The following is a 19,990-nucleotide window of genomic DNA, read 5'->3' on the forward strand; positions in this document are numbered from 1 at the left end:
TATAAGGTAGCATTGTTTAAAGTGGCTAGTGATATATTTACATCATTTCCCATCAATTCCCATTATTAAAGTGGCTGGAGTTGGGTCAGTGTCAATGACAGTGTGTTGGCAGCAGCCACTCAATGGTGGCTGTTTAACAGTCTGATAGCCTTGAGATAGAAGCTGTTTTTCAGTCTCTCAGTCCCAGCTTTGATGCACCTGTACTGACCTCGCCTTCTGGATGATAGCGGGGTGAACAGGCAGTGGTTCGGGTGGTTGATGTCCTTGATGATCTTTATGGCCTTCCTGTAACATCGGGTGGTGTAGGTGTCCTGGAGGGCAGGTAGTTTGCCCCCGGTGATGCGTTGTGCAGACCTCACTACCCTCTGGAGAGCCTTACGGTTGAGGGCGGAGCAGTTGCCGTACCAGGCGGTGATACAGCCCGCCAGGATGCTCTCGATTGTGCATCTGTAGAAGTTCGTGAGTGCTTTTGGTGACAAGCCGAATTTCTTCAGCCTCCTGAGGTTGAAGAGGCGCTGCTGCGCCTTCTTCACGACGCTGTCAGTGTGAGTGGACCAATTCAGTTTGTCTGTGATGTGTATGCCGAGGAACTTAAAACTTGCTACCCTCTCCACTACTGTTCCATCGATGTGGATAGGGGGTGTTCCCTCTGCTGTTTCCTGAAGTCCACAATCATCTCCTTAGTTTTGTTGACGTTGAGTGTGAGGTTATTTTCCTGACACCACACTCCGAGGGCCCTCACCTCCTCCCTGTAGGCCGTCTCGTCGTTGTTGGTAATCAAGCCTACCACTGTTGTGTCGTCCGCAAACTTGATGATTGAGTTGGAGGCGTGCGTGGCCACGCAGTCGTGGGTGAACAGGGAGTACAGGAGAGGGCTCAGAACGCACCCTTGTGGGGCCCCCGTGTTGAGGATCAGCGGGGAGGAGATGTTGTTGCCTACCCTCACCACCTGGGGGCGGCCCGTCAGGAAGTCCAGTACCCAGTTGCACAGGGCGGGGTCGAGACCCAGGGTCTCGAGCTTGATGACGAGCTTGGAGGGTACTATGGTGTTGAATGCCGAGCTGTAGTCGATGAACAGCATTCTCACATAGGTATTCCTCTTGTCCAGGTGGGTTAGGGCAGTGTGCAGTGTGGTTGAGATTGCATCGTCTGTGGACCTATTTGGGCGGTAAGCAAATTGGAGTGGGTCTAGGGTGTCAGGTAGGGTGGAGGTGATATGGTCCTTGACTAGTCTCTCAAAGCACTTCATGATGACGGAAGTGAGTGCTACGGGCGGTAGTCGTTTAGCTCAGTTACCTTAGCTTTCTTGGGAACAGGAACAATGGTGGCCCTCTTGAAGCATGTGGGAACAGCAGACTGGTATAGGGATTGATTGAATATGTCCGTAAACACACCGGCCAGCTGGTCTGCGCATGCTCTGAGGGCGCGGCTGGGGATGCCGTCTGGGCCTGCAGCCTTGCGAGGGTTAACACGTTTAAATGTCTTACTCACCTCGGCTGCAGTGAAGGAGAGACCGCATGTTTTCGTTGCAGGCCGTGTCAGTGGCACTGTATTGTCCTCAAAGCGGGCAAAAAAGTTATTTAGTCTGCCTGGGAGCAAGACATCCTGGTCCGTGACTGGGCTGGGTTTCTTCTTGTAGTCCGTGATTGACTGTAGACCCTGCCACATGCCTCTTGTGTCTGAGCCATTGAATTGAGATTCCACTTTGTCCCTGTACTGACGCTTAGCTTGTTTAATAGCCTTGGGAGGGAATAGCTGCATTGTTTATATTCGGACATGTTACCAGACACCTTGCCCTGATTAAAAGCAGTGGTTCGCGCTTTCAGTTTCACGCGAATGCTGCCATCAATCCACGGTTTCTGGTTTGGGAATGTTTTTATCGTTGCTATGGGAACGACATCTTCGACGCACGTTCTAATGAACTCGCACACCGAATCAGCGTATTCGTCAATATTTTCATCTGACGCAATACGAAACATGTCCCAGTCCACGTGATGGAAGCAGTCTTGGAGTGTGGAGTCAGCTTGGTCTGACCAGCGTTGGACAGACCTCAGCGTGGGAGCCTCTTGTTTAAGTTTCTGCCTGTAGGCAGGGATCAACAAAATGGAGTCGTGGTCAGCTTTTCCGAAAGGGGGGCGGGGCAGGGCCTTATATGCGTCGCGGAAGTTAGAGTAACAATGATCCAAGGTTTTACCACCCCTGGTTGCGCAATCGATATGCTGATAAAAAAAAAAAAAAAGCAAAAAGCAGGGGTAGGTGGTGCTGGTGGAGGTGGCGCTGGAGGAGAGGTGGGAAGGCCACTCCTCTCCCATCCTCTCCATCAGCTGATCCATTTCTGACCCAATCCGGTGAAGAATGGTGGTGTGATGGAGACCCTTTCCTCCATCGATGGGAGAGGTGTGGCTGGTCCTGCTTATTCCATGACAAGGTGCGGGATTCTGTCACGGATGAATAGGAGGGGAAGGTAGGAATCAGGTGCAGAGAGCAGAGGGTTCACGGAGAAATGCACTTTATTCCAGCACAAAATGGTCATGCCCAAAACACAGGGCGGAAAACACTGACCAATCCCAAAGCACAGGGTAACAACGGTCCGGACACACAAATGGTAACAGGTGCAACTCATAAGACTAAACTACCTTAAAAGGGAAAAGGAATTGGTGGCGGCTAGTAGGCCGGTGACGACGACCGCCGAGCACCGCCAAAACAGGCAGGGGAGCCGACTTCGGCGGGAGTCATGAGATAGCTAATAATCCTCTTTAATATAGACACCTCCCCCTATGACAGTTTGCCCTCAAGGATCTTTGAATATCTTTGTAATAAGTGATTTTCAAGTCGATAACACCAACAACAAAATTTAGGGATGATTTATATATATTTTTAATAGGATTTTGTTTTTATTGATCTGTACAATACTTACTTTCTTGCATTCAAAATTACAGATATACTATAAATTCCCTTATGTCAATACAACTGTACTGGATAACTACTGGGATGAGCCAAGTACTTTCAACAAATCATAATGTTTTGTAGAATAAAGGACTTGCATTATGTTGTATCAATGGTAAACAGTTCAATATAAACAATAAGATGTATGATGTGTAACTATTTGCCATTTAAAGTGTGTTTCATGCTTGCAAAGAAGGGGGGCGCAAATGCCACTGCAATTCAAGAACTACCCATTCAATTTCAAGAAAACAGTGTCTTATTAAAACTACGGTGGTTAATATACTTATTTTCAAGTTTTTGCAAGTGTAATTATGTCTACTGTTTTCTGTCCTACAGTATATTCATACAATGTGTGTAATATGTCTCCAGTCTTCTCAGCATATTTATCCATTTTTTAGGTTTTACCCACAAAACCAAGATTCTTCAGTGTGAAAATTTTGCCATTTTCAATGAGGTAAGATCCTTCTCGAATTAAATATTTGGCCTAGTATCAGGGTTGTAGTCAATTTGAGTTGGAATCATTCAATTCAGGAAATTATTGTTAAAAAACTTCTTTTTTAAAAATCTCCTTTTCAGTTTATTGAAAAGAGATGCCCTTTTTCAATTATTGTAACGGAATTTCAGTTTACTTCCTAAATGGACTGATTTCAATTCGAATTGACCCCAACCCCAAGCATACAGTAGGTACCAGTCTCTTTAGTTTATCCACTCCATGTAATCCATGTCATGTTCCAAAGAGATTGACTGGCCTTTCTGCCATCGTTAAATATAAACATCGATTATCCAAATATTTGAACTCGTCACTTTTTTTCCTCCACAGAACATGTTGGTATCTGGTTGCGCTAAGCAACCATTTGCTTGTCCAGACGAAACCAGTTTTTCAAAAGTTGCTAGCTCACGTTTTAATTCTCAAACAAAATAAATACTGCAAATTCAACTACAATTCCAACCACAGTTTTAAGCCTCAAAATACAGCTTAATCCATCAGCCAAGCAATGTATTAACTTGATCTCCACTATAAAAAACATCTAGACATTATCTCACATTTCTTTTAGAATAACATTTAGTTTTCAACAGAGGAGATATGTATAAACCTTGCTGTCTGTCTCCGACATTTTCAACATTGTTTCAAGATTCAAATTCGATCTCCTGCTGTCCCATAGTAATGAACGAGTCGGGACAAGACAGGCAGGCAGATTGTGTTGTTGGCTAGCTCCTCTGAACAACAGTGAAATTGCGCCTCATTAGCCCATTGTAATGAATGTCACTAAACTGTTTAAACAAATGCAAATGCAGCTACTTTGCTGTTATTCTGGCTGCCCTTTTTGACGTGACTAAGTTAGCCGTGGTTGGCTAGCTAGCAAGCAAGGGATAAGAACTTTGCCAGCAAGTATGGCAATGGAATTTTTAGCCAAGATGTAGAACAAATGATTGGGTCGCGTCCATGGATACAGAACAAAAAGACTGAAAGACTGGGTCGCGTCTCTGGCAACCAGCCGGCTTGGGTAGCAACCCTAGATTTGTGTCGGGACTATATATTGTGGACGGATGAAATAAATGTATTCATACTATCAAAATAACGTTTTAATGAAAATAGGTCTATCATTATTTGAATATATTGGTAACCTGTTGTATGAAAGTGATAATGCCCGGTGTTTGGAGGATATATTGGCACCCGTGCCAATATATCCTACCCAAACACCTGCTTTTCGGGTGTAATCACTCAATTATATCATGGTATTGTTGAATACTCGTTTCTGATTGGCTTGAAGGGAGTTCTAGAGCATGCATTATTTCCCAATAACGCACAGCATACCAGCACGGTAGAATTCCATGGCTATAGTTCAATCTTACATGTCCCTCGTTGATTATCCCTAATGCCTCATGTCCACTAGATGCATCAAACTCTTTGCCTTCAGGCGGAAGTCATTCATTGTCAATGGAGCAGTCCGAAACTAGTCGCGGTGCGTTCTGTGCCTGCATGTATTCATTATTTTCAACTCATGCATTGTTTTACTCTGCGGTGGTATAAACGGAAATACAATCACAGACTCCAACTAGCTAGCATTTGGCTAGTTAAAAAGCAAAGCACGTGCGTCGTACGGAAAATGTGGGTTAGACATCTGGCAGAACAAAACGTTTATGCAGCTGGTGAACATCCAGCATATTACACGAGCATATTACACGACGCAACTTGCACACAAATGTAGTTGCTTGCAACTGAGTTTCTTTTTGATTGCTATGTGAAACACAGCACTAATAAGCAACTTATCTGCAACTTGGTTGTATTCAGTTGAAACTTTTCAACTTTGTGCAACTAGTTCCACTACTTTAACCTGATCCTACCCCAGGCCAACAGCCTGAGAGGACAGGACACTACCACTCAACACACTCTGTAACTCTTCTTAATTAAAATCTTGTACCCCCAAGTACTTCTCTGCAGCTGCCACAACAACACCTAGTTTCTGTGATTTAAATTCCATTTCTGCTGTACAGTTGATAACCATTGCTATAAATGCTAAGAAGCCAACCTTACTGAAGCATATTTCACTCATTGGCTTATCCCTCTGTGTTCGCACAGATCTACCATTCACAGGGATCCTCTCAGAATCCCTCACCCTTGATGCATCATCCTCTACTTTCTCCACTGCTTCAGCATACCACACTTTTTGCACTACTCTGACTTTAGCAACTGTCAACCTGCCTCTCTCGCTCTGATAACTTCCGATCCCCAGCAACATGTGCACCCCTTACAGTTGACATACACAAATTTATCCACCGAGTCTACACAATCATCTATCCCATGCCCTCCTGCACACTTCCCACATCTTAGAATCTCCCTCCTACACACTGCTGTGACATGACCATAAACGTTGCCCTTGAAACAGCGCAGTGGATTCGCCACAAAAGCTTTAACAGGATAACTGATAAGTCCTAACGTGACCTCTTCTGGTAAAGACTGACTCAAAACTCAAAAGGACTGACAGCGACTCCTCTGTTTCACCATGCTCCACACCGGGTCAAACGGTGGGCATCACGAACATCAGGAATCTTCAACTTGAATTGTTCCACCTCCACACTTAACACTACCACAGAAATCACTCCCCTCAATGGTGCCCTGTACCTAAGTGCAAAGCAAGATACAGTTCTTTCCCCAAGTTGCATCGCACGTAGCGCCTGCTCCCTCTGATTTGAAGACACACAAACAAACATCACAAGTCCACTTTGGATTTGTGCAACTAATTGCAAGCAACAGCCAATCAAAATGAATGCTTTTGTGACATGATCCATTCGAAGGTTCGGATCTCCGGCCCAGTTGTCAGGACTGAAATACAAAACAATAAAGTGAACGAACGAAAACCGAAACAGTACCGTGTGGCCCAAACACTCACACGGAAACAAACACCCACAAACCAAAAGTGAAACCCAGGCTACCTAACTAGGATTCAATCAGGGACAACAATTGACAGCTGCTTCTGATTGAGAACCATACTAGGCCGAACTCAAAAAACAACAGAAAAACAAACATAGACTGCAAAGACAAAAACAAAGGAACTAAGGTCAGAACGTGACAGTACCCCCCCCAAAGGTGCGGATTCCAGCCGCAAAACCTGAACCTATAGGGAAGGGTCTGGATGGGCGTCTGTCTGTGGTGGCGGCTCTGGCGCGGGACATGGACCCCACTTCACCATAGTTTTTTTGCGCCTCTTAGCCCGCCTCCGTGGCCTCATTAGAGCGGCGACCCTCGCTGCCGACCTTGGACTGAGGACCCACACCACGGGTCCCGAATGGACGGGAGATTCCGGCAGCGCCGGACAGGCGGGAGCGCCGGAGTGAAGGGCGATTCTGGCATTGCCTGGCTGACTGGCGGCTCCTGGCTGACCGACGGCTCTGGCGGCTCTCGGCTGAGTGGCGGCTCCCGGCGGCTCTGGCGGCTCAGGACAGACTGGCGGCTCTGGCGTCTCAGGACAGACTAGCGGCCCTGGCGGCTCAGGACAGACTGGCGGCCCTGGCGGCTCAGGACAGACTGGCGGCTCTGGCGGCTCAGGACAGTCTGGCGGCTCAGGACAGATGGGACAGTCTGGCGGCTCAGGACAGACGGGACACTCTGGCGGCTCAGGACAGACGGGAGACTCTGGCGGCTCAGGACAGACGTGAGACTCTGGCGGCTCAGGACAGACCTGAGACTCTGGCGGCTCAGGACAGACGTGAGACTCTGGCGGCTCAGGACAGACGGGAGACTCTGGCTGCGCTGGAGAGGAGGAAGGCTCTGGCAGCACTGGACAGGCGGGAGCACCTGTAGGGAGAAGACAGAGAGACAGCCTGGTGCGGGGGGCTGCCACCGGAGGGCTGGTACGTGGAGGTGGCACCGGACAGACCAGACCGTGAAGGCGCACTGGAGCTCTTGAGCACCGAGCCTGCCCAACCTTACCTGGTTGAATGCTCCCTGTAGCCAGGCCAGTGCAGCGAGATGGAATAGCCCGCACTGGGCTGTGCTGGCGAACCGGGGACACCATGCGTAAGGCTGGTGCCATGTACACCGGCCCAAGGAGACGCACTCGAGACCAGATGCGCTGAGCTGGCTTCATGGCACCTGACTCGATGCCCACTCTAGCCCGGCTGATACGAGGCGCTGGGATGTACCGCACCGGGCTATGCACACGCACCGGGGACACAGTGCGCTTCACGGCATAACACGGTGCCTGCCCGGTCCCTCTCTCTCTCCGGTAAGCATGGGAAGTTGGCGCAGGTCTCCTACCCGCCTTCGCCACACTCCCCGTGTGCCACACTCCCTGTGTGCCTCCCCCAAGACATTTTTGGGGCTGCCTCTCGGGCTTCCAGCCGCGCCGCCCTGCTGCCTCCTCATACCACCGCATCTCGGCTTTCGCTGCCTCCAGCTCAGCCTTGGGGTGGCGATATTCACCAGCCTGTGCCCATGGTCCCTTGCCGTCCAGAATCTCCTCCCAAGTCCACGAGTCTTGTGATCGCTGCTGCTGCCCGTTACCACGCTGCTTGGTCCTTTTGTGGTGGGTGTTTCTGTAACGGATATCGCCCTCTTCTGAGGAGGAGGAGTAAGGATCGGACCAAAGCGCAGCGTGGTAAGTGTTCATGATGATGTTTAATGAAACGACATGAACACTAAAATACAAAACAATAAAGTGAACGAACGAAAACCGAAACAGTACCTCGTGGCCCAAACACTCACATGGAAACAAACGCCCACAAACCAAAAGTGAAACCCAGGCTACCTAAGTATGATTCTCAATCAGGGACAACAATTGACAGCTGCCTCTGATTGAGAACCATACTAGGCCTAACTCAAAACGAACATAGAAAAACAGACTGCCCACCCCAACTCACGCCCCGACCATACTAAAACAAAGACAAAAACAAAGGAACTAAGGTCAGAACGTGACACACTGAGCCTGTACATAGTCAGGTATTCTCTCTGTTTAGGGCCAAATAGCATTCTAGTTTACTCAGTTTTTTTGTTTGTTAATTCTTTCCAATGTGTCAAGTAATTATCTTTTTGTTTTCTCATTATTTGGTTGGGTCTAATTGTGTTGCTGTCCTGGAGGTCTCTGGGGTCTTTTTCTGTTTGTGAACAGAGCCCCAGGAACAGCTTGCTCTCTCTCTTCTTACTGCTCCAGGTTCTTTGTATAATATTTTATTAGCAATGCTATCACTACTTGTAGGTTGGATGGAGCTCAAGGCTCTATTCTTCTCTCTGTGAGTCATCAAGTTGTCATTTACCTTACCGGTAATGGGTGGACATTCTCCACACACAGCAAACACGGGTGCTAAGCTCACAGTGGCACTGGGTGACAAGCATGCACACACAAATACAGACAGAGAGAGAGACTGGGGTTAACCTTTCACAAACACAAATTGAAGGTGGTACTGAATCAACATGAGGAGTCTCCATGTCACTCGTAAAGATGCGTATTCAGTTTCTTGTTTGCATTCGCAGTTGTTGAGGGTTAGTTAGTGGCAGTTATCGACTGCTAATGATCTTTTTGCTAATTACAGATATGTTTGATTGATGCTATTATACAATTTGAACAGACACATGCATGATCCCATTTTATGGTGTTACTGTTTTCCTGAACAGTTTTTTTTTTACAAATGTATCTACAGCGCAACAACAATTAACTAATGCCTGAAAAGTTTTGCAGAAATTCCAATCATGTTGGTCCCTCTTTAGCAAAACTTTAAATATAGATGTCATCAGTGACTTTTAAGTGTTTTGTTTACAAAATACAAAGTTCACTTCAGTCCTGGGATCCTGGAAATGGCAAGCAAATGTGTGATTGATGAGAGAATATCGCCTCCTCACAAATGAATAACCGCTATTCCATACTCTTGAATGTCTCCATTTCTGCAGCACTTCAGGTGGCCAACCTATGGGAAGGTCATCAAGCACGAGGTACTCTCTGTCAGCGTGTACAACTGCAGCAAGGTTTTCAGCAACAGGTTAGTCTACAGATCATATGATGTAACTGTGAAATGCAAGGCCACACATATCAATAGTAGTTTTCTTTTAAATAATTGTTCGATATCTCTCTTTGGGGTATCGCCACTTCTGTCGAAGACAGACAAGCTGAGCTGCGACCGGGAGGTCCCTCCCTTTTATAAGTCGTTGTGTGTGAAACAAAGAGGCTCTCGAAACTAGGCTAGCTAACACTGCAAAGCTAAATAACTAGGCTAGCTAAAACTGCAAAGCGAGCTAACCAAGCTAGCTAACTCGTCAAGGCAAACTAGCTAACGTAAACTCAGCCCATTCCGTACAAATGTGCGCAACCTCGACATTCAAACGAGGCTGCAAAGAAAACTAATGGGACTGTAGTGACTGTGTTGACTTCAAATAGGTATGTAATGACACATTATATAAACTCTTTATAGTGATTTATTTACATTGTAGAGGCGATAAGGTGATAAGTTGGACAGATCGAGTGAAAAAAAAAGCTGTTTCCCCACAAGACATCTCTCCTTCTCACTATCACGCAGTAGTTTTGCTTCCCCACCCGCCATTTTTAAAAAGACCCGACGGAGCTCATTGCCTTCCTGAATCATGCAGAAACAGGCAGCGTGGAGGTCTCGACATGGATTTTATTGGAAAGGGGAAAATTGTGCTTTACAATGGTATTGACATTACAGTTGATCTGCAAGTATTGGGAGCTAAAATATGGTCAATTGTACGATGTACAAAAGTGAGTGAATTTACATTACCGCTCCTAGCTAGTCCTACCCACCAATGGTGGAATTGCTATCCATTCACTCATTTTGTGCTAACTGCCCTGTCCAACTGGTGCTACAGCCAAAGGGACATGCAAGACCAGAGAAAGAGGCCACCCACGCGACTTTCTTCGTCCTTGCTCAAGCTAGGCTACTAGCCCACGAGGCAAATGCCAGCTAGCTAACTACCAGTTTAACTACCTAACAGCTTAGCTAAAACGAAAACCTCACAGCTAACCTTGTGCTTACTAAACTGACCAACCTCATGGTGATAAGGTCAGAGAAACTCCAAAAGTGAAGGAAGACGCCATCCACGTTGCTTCCCCGCGGCTTAAGCTACGCTACTAACCCACACAGCTAACGTCAGCTAGCTAACTGCCATCTACCAACTGCTAGCTTAGCTCTCATATTTATTTCACCTAGCAATCAGTTGCTTTGTGCTTACTATTGGAACCAGTCCCATCACACAGTGATCCGGTCTGACGAGATCACGAAAAACAGGCTAGCTAACTAACCAAGGCGAGCTGTGCCACTGTTAGCTTAAGATAGGCCAAATGCGCGCACGGTTTACCTCTGCTAGCACACTGCTAGCTTATCTCTCTTGTATGGGCTAATGCCCACACGGCTAATGTCAGCTAGCTTACAAAGCTACCAAACTTTCTCCCTGCGATATGGCTACTCTCACCACATTCACAAGTCAACTCTAACAAGGCTAAGGAACCCGCACCTTGTCCGTGCGCATGCAGGTCTTTGATTTCAGACAAGGATTCATATTCCCTTTGTATTTCATGTCTGGGGGTTGAGCAGGACCACGTCTTGTTCGATAACCCTGAATCTTGCTCGCATTGTAGTGTGCTGCTAGAGGAAAAAGTCTACAACTTTTTTTTTTTTTTTTTTTTTTTTACAAAGAGAGTCCCTGTCAAGGGCTGATCTAGTTCGGACATGTATTGAATAAAAGAGCCCAGACTGCTGACAGCTAGCTAAATACTGCTAGCTCAGCTAAATTAAACGCTGTGTGTTACCACGCTCAAACCCATGGGTAGGGGCATGTTAAAACAGCCCCAGGCTAACATTAGCTGGGCTAACATCAGTTGTCACTAAGCACTGTTCGTACTCCAAGGGCACAGGGCCTAGTTATTTAAATGTAGAGGGTGAATCTCTAGAACACCACCAGAGTGTCGGAGCACACCATCTCTGTCATCAAGCTTGTGGACAGCTCACTGCCAAAAGGGAGAATTGATGCGCATGTGCAGTTCATCCCTGTGCACTATCCACGATTGCAAGGAGATGCAGAGTTCAGTTTGCCATTAAACCACCCATTTTCTACTGGATAAATCTTCCATCCTCATTCAGATCAGCTGGCCCTCTGGGCCTGACCCGTGAATGGATGAATCTAAATGCGACAAGCCTGTCACTTAAGGTTGTTTGTTGCGGGTGCCAGGGCCCCTTCCACATGTTCACTGTATGACAATAAGTGCTGTGTATCCGAAGTGATATGCTTTTTACAAAACAATACAGGAAGAAAACATCCACTTGTATGTCATTTCATGAAGGGTGTGCATCATTTATGCCCAGTTTAAAGCCTTTAGTCCCGCCATGGGACCCCAAGCCGAATACAACAGGTGTAATAGACCTTACCGTGAAATCCAAACAATGCAGTTTTAAGAAAAATAAGAGTTAAGAAAAGATTTACTAAATAAACTAAAGTAAAAAAATGTAACACAATAAAATAACAATAATGAGCTATATATAAAGCATTGGGATAGTATTCAGACCCCTTGACTTTGTTGTTACATTTCAGCCTTATTTTAAAATGGATAAAAAAAATAAAAAAAGATCTTCATCAATCTACACACAATACCCCATAATGACAAAGTGAAAACAGTTTTCTAGTTTTTATTTTAGCAAATGTATTAAAAATAAAAGACAGAAATATCTTATTTACATAAGTATTCAGACCCTTTGATATGAGACTCGAAATTGAGCTCAGGTGCATCCTGTTTCCATTGATCATCCTTGAGATCTTTCAACAACTTGATTGGAGCCCATCTGTGGTAAATTCAATTGATTGGACATGATTTGGGGCGGCAGGGTAGCCTAGTGGTTAGAGCGTTGGACTAGTAACCGGAAGGTTGCAAGTTCAAATCCCCGAGCTGACAAGGTACAAATCTGTCGTTCTGCCCCTGAACAGGCAGTTAACCCACTGTTCCTAGGCCGTCATTGAAAATAAGAATTTGTTTTTAACTGACTTGCCTAGTTAAATAAAGGTAAAATAAATTTGGAAAGGCACACACCTTATACAGGTGTTCCAAGCCTGTAGCGCCATACTCAAGAAGGCTCAAAGCTGTAATCGCTGCCAAAGGTGCTTCAACAAAGTACTGAGTAAAAGGGTCTGAATACTAAACGTGATATTTTATTTATTTATAATAAATGTGCTGAAATGTATAAAAACCTGTTTTTCTTTTGTCATTATGGGGTTTTGTGTGTAGACTGATGAGGAAAATATACAATGTAATACATTTTAGAATAAACATAACAAACTGTTCAAGAAGTGGTCAAGTCAATTTGCGGGGTTATGGGTTAGTCAAGGTATTTGAGGTAATATGTACATGTAGGTAGGGGTAAAGTGACTATGTATACAGTTGAAGTCAGAAGTTTACATACACTTAGGTTGGAGTCATTAAAACTCGTTTATCAACAACTCCACAAATTTCTTGTTAACAAACTATAGTTTTGGCAAGTTGGTTATGACATCTACTTTGAGCATGACACAAGTAATTTTTCTAACAATTGTTTACAGACAAATTATTTCACTTATAATTCCCTGTATCACAATTCCAGTGGGTCAGAAGTTTACATACACTAAGTTGACTGTGCCTTTAAACAACATGGAAAATTCCAGAAAATGATGTCATGGCTTTAGAAGCTTCTGATAGGTTAATGTTTAAATGTATTTGGCTAAGGTGTATGTAAACTTCCGACTTCAACTGCAGATAATAAACAGCGAGTAGCAGCAGTGTAAAAAAAAGGGGGGGGGAGTCAATGCAAATAGTCCGGATAGCCATTTGATTAGCTGTTCAGCAGTCTATGGCTTCGGGGTAGAAGCTGTTAAGGCGCCTTTTGGACCGAGACTTCATGCTCTTGTACCGCTTGCCATGCGGTAGCGGAGAAAACAGTCTATGACTTGGGTGACCAGAGTTTGAAAAATGTTTGGGCCTTCCTTTGACACCACCTGGTATAGAGGTCCTAAATTGCAGGAAGCTTGGCACCAGTGATGTACTGGGCCCTATGCAGTACCCTCTGTAGCACTTTGAGGCGGTAGGTAGGATGCTCTCGATGGTGCAGCTGTATAACTTTTTGACGATCTGTCTCCTGAGGGGGAATAGGTGTTGTTGTGCCCTCTTCACGACTGTCTTGGTGTGTTTGGACCATGATAGTTTGTTGGTGATGTGGACACCAAGGAATTTGAAACTCTCAACCTGCTCCGCTACAGCCCCGTCGATGAGAATGGGGGCGTGCTCGGCCCTCCTTTTCCTGTAGTCCGTGATCATTTCCTTTGTCTTGATCACATTGAGGGAGATGTTGTTGTCCTGGCACCACACGGACAGGTCTCTGACCTCCTCCCTATAGGCTGTCTCAACGGTGTCGGTTATCAGGCCTACCACCGTTGTGTTGTCAGCAAACTTAATGAAGATATTGGAGTCGTGCTTGGCCACGCAGTCATGTGTAAACAAGGAGTACAGCAGTATAGGAAGGGACTAAGCACACACCCCTGTCTATTGTGCTCTAAGCTACAGTATTTCATACCAGCCTTGAGAGCCGATGGAAAGCGTGAGTGCCTCTCTTTCAAAACTGCTTTGCTACTTGCCCTTACTTCTGCAAATCAAGAAGTGTGTGAGCTGCATGCAGTTCATTACTTGTGCCTGCAATTTGCCCTGGGGTTATCTAAGGTTACCCTACAGCCGGTCCTACAATTGCTTCAGATTAGAATGCTTTTCACCCCCCTGCCTTTCTCCTCTCTGGAGGAAGAACAGAACAGTTTTTGTCCAGTGCACACTTTACGCATCTATATGGACACGAGGAGAGTTTTAAGGAGGAGTAGCCAGCTTTTTGTCTCCTCGGCACCTCACACAAGTAAACCTCTCCGCAGTCCAACCTGTCAACCTTACAGTATGTAGAGTTTGTGACCAACCTTTCTTCACTGAGAGGAAAAATAAATCCCAACAAAAGACAAATGCTGAATTTAATCTATTGTTTAATTCAATTGATATATATATATATATATATATATATATATAATATGCATATATTGGAGGGGTGATCGAACACTGTTTGACCGTGATATCTCCCACAGGCTCCTGGGTAAATTAATCATCAGTCTCCAGCATGTGGTGACCTCTGGGAGACTGATACTCCGAGAGCCACTGACAGACAGCAACCACAGCCAGACAAATGTAAGTCAAACCCATACCCCAGTGGAGGCTTCTGCAGGGAGGATACCGAGAATGAACCTCCACTTTACTGTGAAATGCATTTTTTAAATGTATGATCCTGGTACACACACACACACACACACACACACACACACACACACACACACAGACACACAGACACACAGACACACACACACACACAGAGGTTTATTTATCTATAAAGGCACTTTTTATATACTTCATATGTTTAGATATACATTGAGCTGGACGTACGATACCACCCTGTGCAAGGTGCTGCCGGTGGATGGGAGGGTGAGGAATTCCTCAATGTGGAAGACAATGATGAGTGAGTGAAATAATAGTATGTAGAATACTGCCCCATTTCGTCCACCATATTTGTCTATATTTGATAGCAGATTGCATGCTCACCGACGTTGTTATATTCTTCCTAATGTTGATGAATTAATATATCATTATATTTAAAAAAAAATCTTCAAGTCACATATCAAACTCTCTTCTCATTTTCTCTCCTTTCCCCCTTTCTCAGCTCAGGTCTTTTTATCAGAAACCCAGGTTTTGCTGAACCTAGGTAAGTCCTAGACACTATAATTGAGAGATTATTGAGGAGTGCTCAAATTTGATTGATTGATGCCATTCTGAGATAAGATCACATTCAGTTAACTCAAGTCATATGGAATGTTTCTGTGGACGATTTCTCAAGTGTTAGACATTTTGTTCATTTGTCCAGACACCTGTATTTGTATTTCTTATTGTATTTCATATGACAATGATCCAAATGATGATACTCTGACTCTCAGGTTAAAACAGGGTCTGCGACCTGAGAAACTCGACCGAGAGACCAGGAAATTAGGGCGTGGTCTGGTCAAAACCGGGGACGAGGATGATGATGACGATGACGAGGATGATGACGATTATGATATATCAGACATGGAGTCTGCCAACATAATGTTCACTCCCCTTTTAAGGTGTTTTTTGTCTCTTGTTTCTTTCTGTAGAGGAATTTTTAGACACGATTATATTTTTATGCTGAGTTGTCTGTGTTTTAGTCGTTGCAGACCTCTTTCAAAGCATGTGCTTGCCGCCACACCTCGAGTACAGAGCTTCCAGGTGAGTGATGAAAGTTATGGAGGAGAAGGCAAAGGAAAAGTTTCCCCCAACACCATTATTAAGAGATGCTTATGTCACCCTTTAAAAAGCACTGGTTTATGTAATATTTGACATAGTGGGTTATGTCACATTTGACATTGGTGGTTATGTTACAGTTATGGCACATTTATGACTCCTTGATAGAGCATGACATACAGTTCTAGATGATTTGTGACACAATAATATAGTGATTTTGAAGCCTTTATTAATGCTTGATAAGGCCTTCATGAATTGCACTTAATTTAAAGCGGGACAAAGTTGGGTCCATCTAATCTTTATGATCACACCATTATTTGTCCCATGAAAAACTTAATTTCAAGACCAGCACCTTAAAGTCTCTTTCGCTCTTTCTCTCAGGTTAATGTGAATGTATTGGAGGCCCAGAAACTGGTGGGCGTGAACATAAACCCAGCCGTGTACATCAGAGTGGGAGAAGTGAAGAAGAAAACCGCTACACAGAAGTCCACCAACTGTCCATTCTACAATGAGGTGGGCTATTTAACCCTGAGTCTCAGGGGTGTAGAATATATACTCAACACCATTTGTATTTGGACAGTGAAGCTAAAATGTTAAATTTGTCTTTATACTCCAGCATTTTGAATTTGACCAGATAATGTTTTGCTCAATAGGAACTGAATGGTGAATAATGTATTGTGTCATTTTGGAGTCACTTTTATTGTAAGTAAGATTAGAAGATTTTTCTGAACACTTCTAAATTAATTTGGATACTAGTGCTACCATGATTATGGATAATCATGAATGAACTGTGAATAGGGATGAGTGAGAAAGTTACATAGGCACAAATTCACAAAATGCTAAACTCCCCTGTCATTATTATTCATGATTCATTCATGATTTTTCTTAATCATGACATTATCAGGATTAATTTGTGTTCAGAAACATCTTATCTACCAAACTAAATGACTCCAGTCATTATTCACAGATCAGCTCCTATTGGGAAAAACATAACCTAAAACACAACTAAAACAAATTGCAAATACTTATGACTTCTTCAAATGGGGGGGCTAGATAATGCTTTCATTTCTAAACAGTAAAACCGATATGTGTGAAAATACCCTCAAATAATACCCTCGTATGCAACATTTGATCCAAAAACCAAAATGCTGGAGTATAGAGACAAATAAAAAATGTTTACTTCACTGTCCAAATACATATGATGTTGAGTGTAATCGAATAAGATAATTTACTTTATATGTGGTGGTATCCAAGAGACTCTTTACTTAAGGTTTCAATTTCCCACATGTTACTTCAATGTTTCTTTCCTCTCTCAGAACTTCATGTTTGAGTTCCAGGAGACACAAGATGTTCTGTTTGATAAAGTTATTGAGATAACGGTAAGTTGTAAAATTAGGTAGTTGTATGTCTCGACTTGACATTTTTGATAATCAGAATTTGATTCAATATATATCAGTGTAAAGTGAAAGGAGGTATCTTTGTCCTGAAGCAGCATTTGCACACTGGAACCACAGGATCATGTGGTGTGATACACAATGTCCTGGGCTCACCGGATCAGTTAAGATAATGTAATGTTATCCTTGGATATACTGAGCCTTTGTTTTACCACATAGGTTGTTCACAAAAAGATGCTGGGATTAATGATGACACTTATCGGCACCTTCAAAATTGACATCAGCACTGTGTACAGTCAGCAAGGTAAACAGGATATGACACAAAAACTTGGAAGCATGTATAAAAGGGAAGATAAACTCTGTGGTGCCCTTATAAGACTATGATTTAAAGGTTAAAGGAATAGTCCTTATTCTTTCAATATTGGAATTTTAGGGAGTTGGGATAGTCATTCATTTTGACATCACTATTCAATAGAAATATCAGCCATTGTATTTTTTTACTCATAAAGAAGTCTCTCTTTCTGTCGCAACAGAGCACAGGTTCTACCAGAAATGGGCTCCCCTTACTGATCCCAGTGACACCCGGACAGGGATAAAAGGTTTCGTGAAGTGCACCTTGAGTGTTGTGATGAAAGGAGATGCAATGGGAATGCCCAGTTTGCCTCCTTTAGGCAGTCAGAACAATGACATTGAGACGTAAGTCATATGCCTCCTAAGACAAATGCTTAACATTTTATTAGCCATGGAGACTACTCCTTGGTGGGTGGTGTTTATAACTCACTTTAAGCTAAACTCAGCAAAAAAAGAAACGTCCTCTCACTGTCAACTGTGTTTATTTTCAGCAAACTTAACATGTGTAAATATTTGTATGAACAGAACAACAACAACTGTGACATAAACTGCACAAGTTCCACAGACGTGACTAACAGAAATGGAATAATGTGTCCCTGAACAAAATCAAAAGTAACAGTCAGTATCTGGTGTGGCCACCAGCTGCATTAAGTACTGTAGTGCATCTCCTCCTCATGGACTGCACCAGATCTGCCAGTTCTTGCTGTGAGATGTTACCCCACTCAACCACCAAGGCACCTGCAAGTTCCTGGACATTTCTGGGGGGAATGGCCCTAGCACTCACCCTCCGATCCAACAGGTCCCAGATGTACTCAATGGGATTGAGATCCGGCTCTTCGCTGGCAATGGCAGAACACTGACAATTCTGTCTTGCAGGAAATCACGCACACAACGAGCAGTATGGCTGGTGGCATTGTCATGCTGGAGGGTCATGTCAGGATGAGCCTGCAGGAAGGGTACCACATGAGAGAGGAGGATGTCTTCCCTGTAATGCACAGCGTTGAGATTGTCTGCAATGACAACAAGCTCAGTCCGATGATGCTGTGACACAACGCCCCAGAACATGACGGACCCTCCACCTCCAAATCGATCCCTCTCCAGTGTACAGGCCTCGGTGTAACGTTCATTCCTTTGACGATAAACGCAAATCCGTCCTTCACCCCTGGTGAGACAAAACTGCGACTCATCAGTGAAGAGCACTTTTTGCCAGTCCTGTCTGGTCCAGTGACGTTGGGTTTGTGCCCATAGGCAACGTTGTTGCCGGTGATGTCTGGTGAGGACCTGCCTTACAATAGGCATACAAGCCCTCAGCCCAGCCTCTCTCAGCCTATTGTAGACAGTCTGAGCACTGATGGAGGGATTGTGCGTTCCTGGTGTAACTCAGGCAGTTGTTGCCATCCTGTACCTGTTCCGCAGGTGTGATGTTCAGATGTACCGATCCTGTGCAGGTGTTGATACTTGTGGTCTGCCACTGCGAGGACGATAAGCTGTCCATCCTGTCTCCCTGTAGCGCTGTCTTAGGCATCTTACAGTTCGGACATTGCAATTTATTGCCCTTGCCACATCTGCAGTCCTCCTGCCTCCTTGCAGCATGCCTAAGGCACATTCACGCAGATGAGCAGGGACCGTGGCCATCTTTCTTTTGGTGTTTTTCAGAGTCAGTAGAAAGGCCTCTTCAGTGTCCTAAGTTTTCATAACTGTGACCTTAATTGCCTACCGTCTGTAAACTGTTAGTATCTTAACGACCGTTCCACAGGTGCATGTTCATTAATTATTTGTGGTTCATTGAACAAGCATGGGAAACAGTGTTTAAACCCTTTACAATGAAGATCTGTGAAGTTATTCAGATTATCTTTGAAAGACAGGGTCCTGAAAAAGTGATATTTCTTTTTTTGCTGTGTTTATTACTTGAAATCATTGGCTGATTTCCCGTTTTATTTTTCTTCTGCCCCTATTGTTCATTCATTCAACAACAACAAAAATATTGATGCTCACTATTCCTGAATTTGCCTTTCTTAATTGCCTCTGAGGGGATAAGTTAAGTTGTACTGATTTGAATTGAAATTGGGTTCTTGTTGCTTTCCTCTCTGTGTAGGAACCTGCTCTTGCCCAAGAGAATGCCAATGGAGAGGCCCTGGGCTAAGTTCCTGGTGAAGATCTACAAGGCAGAAGGTTTACCCAGTATGAGCGCGGGCTTCCTGGGTAGCTTCTCTAAGATGATGGGGGAGAAGAAGGTCTTCATTGACCCTTACGTGCAGGTCACATTCGCAGGCCAACAGGTACAGGTGCAGGTTCTTTTAATGTTGAATAACAAGGCTTTGATCAATTCCATTTTAATTCAGGAAGTAAACTGAAATTCTAATTCCATTTTTGTCATGAGGAAAATGTACTTCCTGAATTGACTGAATTTAAATGGAATTGACCCGAATCTGTTGGATATATGCTAGAAATAAGGTATATCAAACCGATTTCGGTCGCATTCTATTA

At 44.3% G+C, this 19,990-nt stretch overlaps 1 protein-coding gene across 1 annotated transcript in view; it reads left to right on the plus strand.

Annotated features, from left to right (window-relative positions):
- The window catches only part of fer1l4 (fer-1 like family member 4), a 111,982-nt gene that overhangs the window by 4,238 nt on the left and 87,754 nt on the right, over positions 1 to 19,990 (plus strand). The window contains 12 exon segments of the mRNA XM_029669422.2: positions 3,345 to 3,400; positions 9,332 to 9,420; positions 14,537 to 14,636; positions 14,867 to 14,961; positions 15,163 to 15,204; positions 15,434 to 15,601; positions 15,683 to 15,743; positions 16,140 to 16,271; positions 17,075 to 17,137; positions 17,372 to 17,456; positions 17,686 to 17,848; positions 19,599 to 19,782. Of these exon segments, the coding sequence (XP_029525282.2) occupies positions 3,345 to 3,400; positions 9,332 to 9,420; positions 14,537 to 14,636; positions 14,867 to 14,961; positions 15,163 to 15,204; positions 15,434 to 15,601; positions 15,683 to 15,743; positions 16,140 to 16,271; positions 17,075 to 17,137; positions 17,372 to 17,456; positions 17,686 to 17,848; positions 19,599 to 19,782 (1,238 nt within the window).

This window comes from Oncorhynchus nerka, linkage group LG2 (genome assembly GCF_034236695.1).
Source record: "Oncorhynchus nerka isolate Pitt River linkage group LG2, Oner_Uvic_2.0, whole genome shotgun sequence".
NCBI lineage: Eukaryota > Metazoa > Chordata > Actinopteri > Salmoniformes > Salmonidae > Oncorhynchus > Oncorhynchus nerka.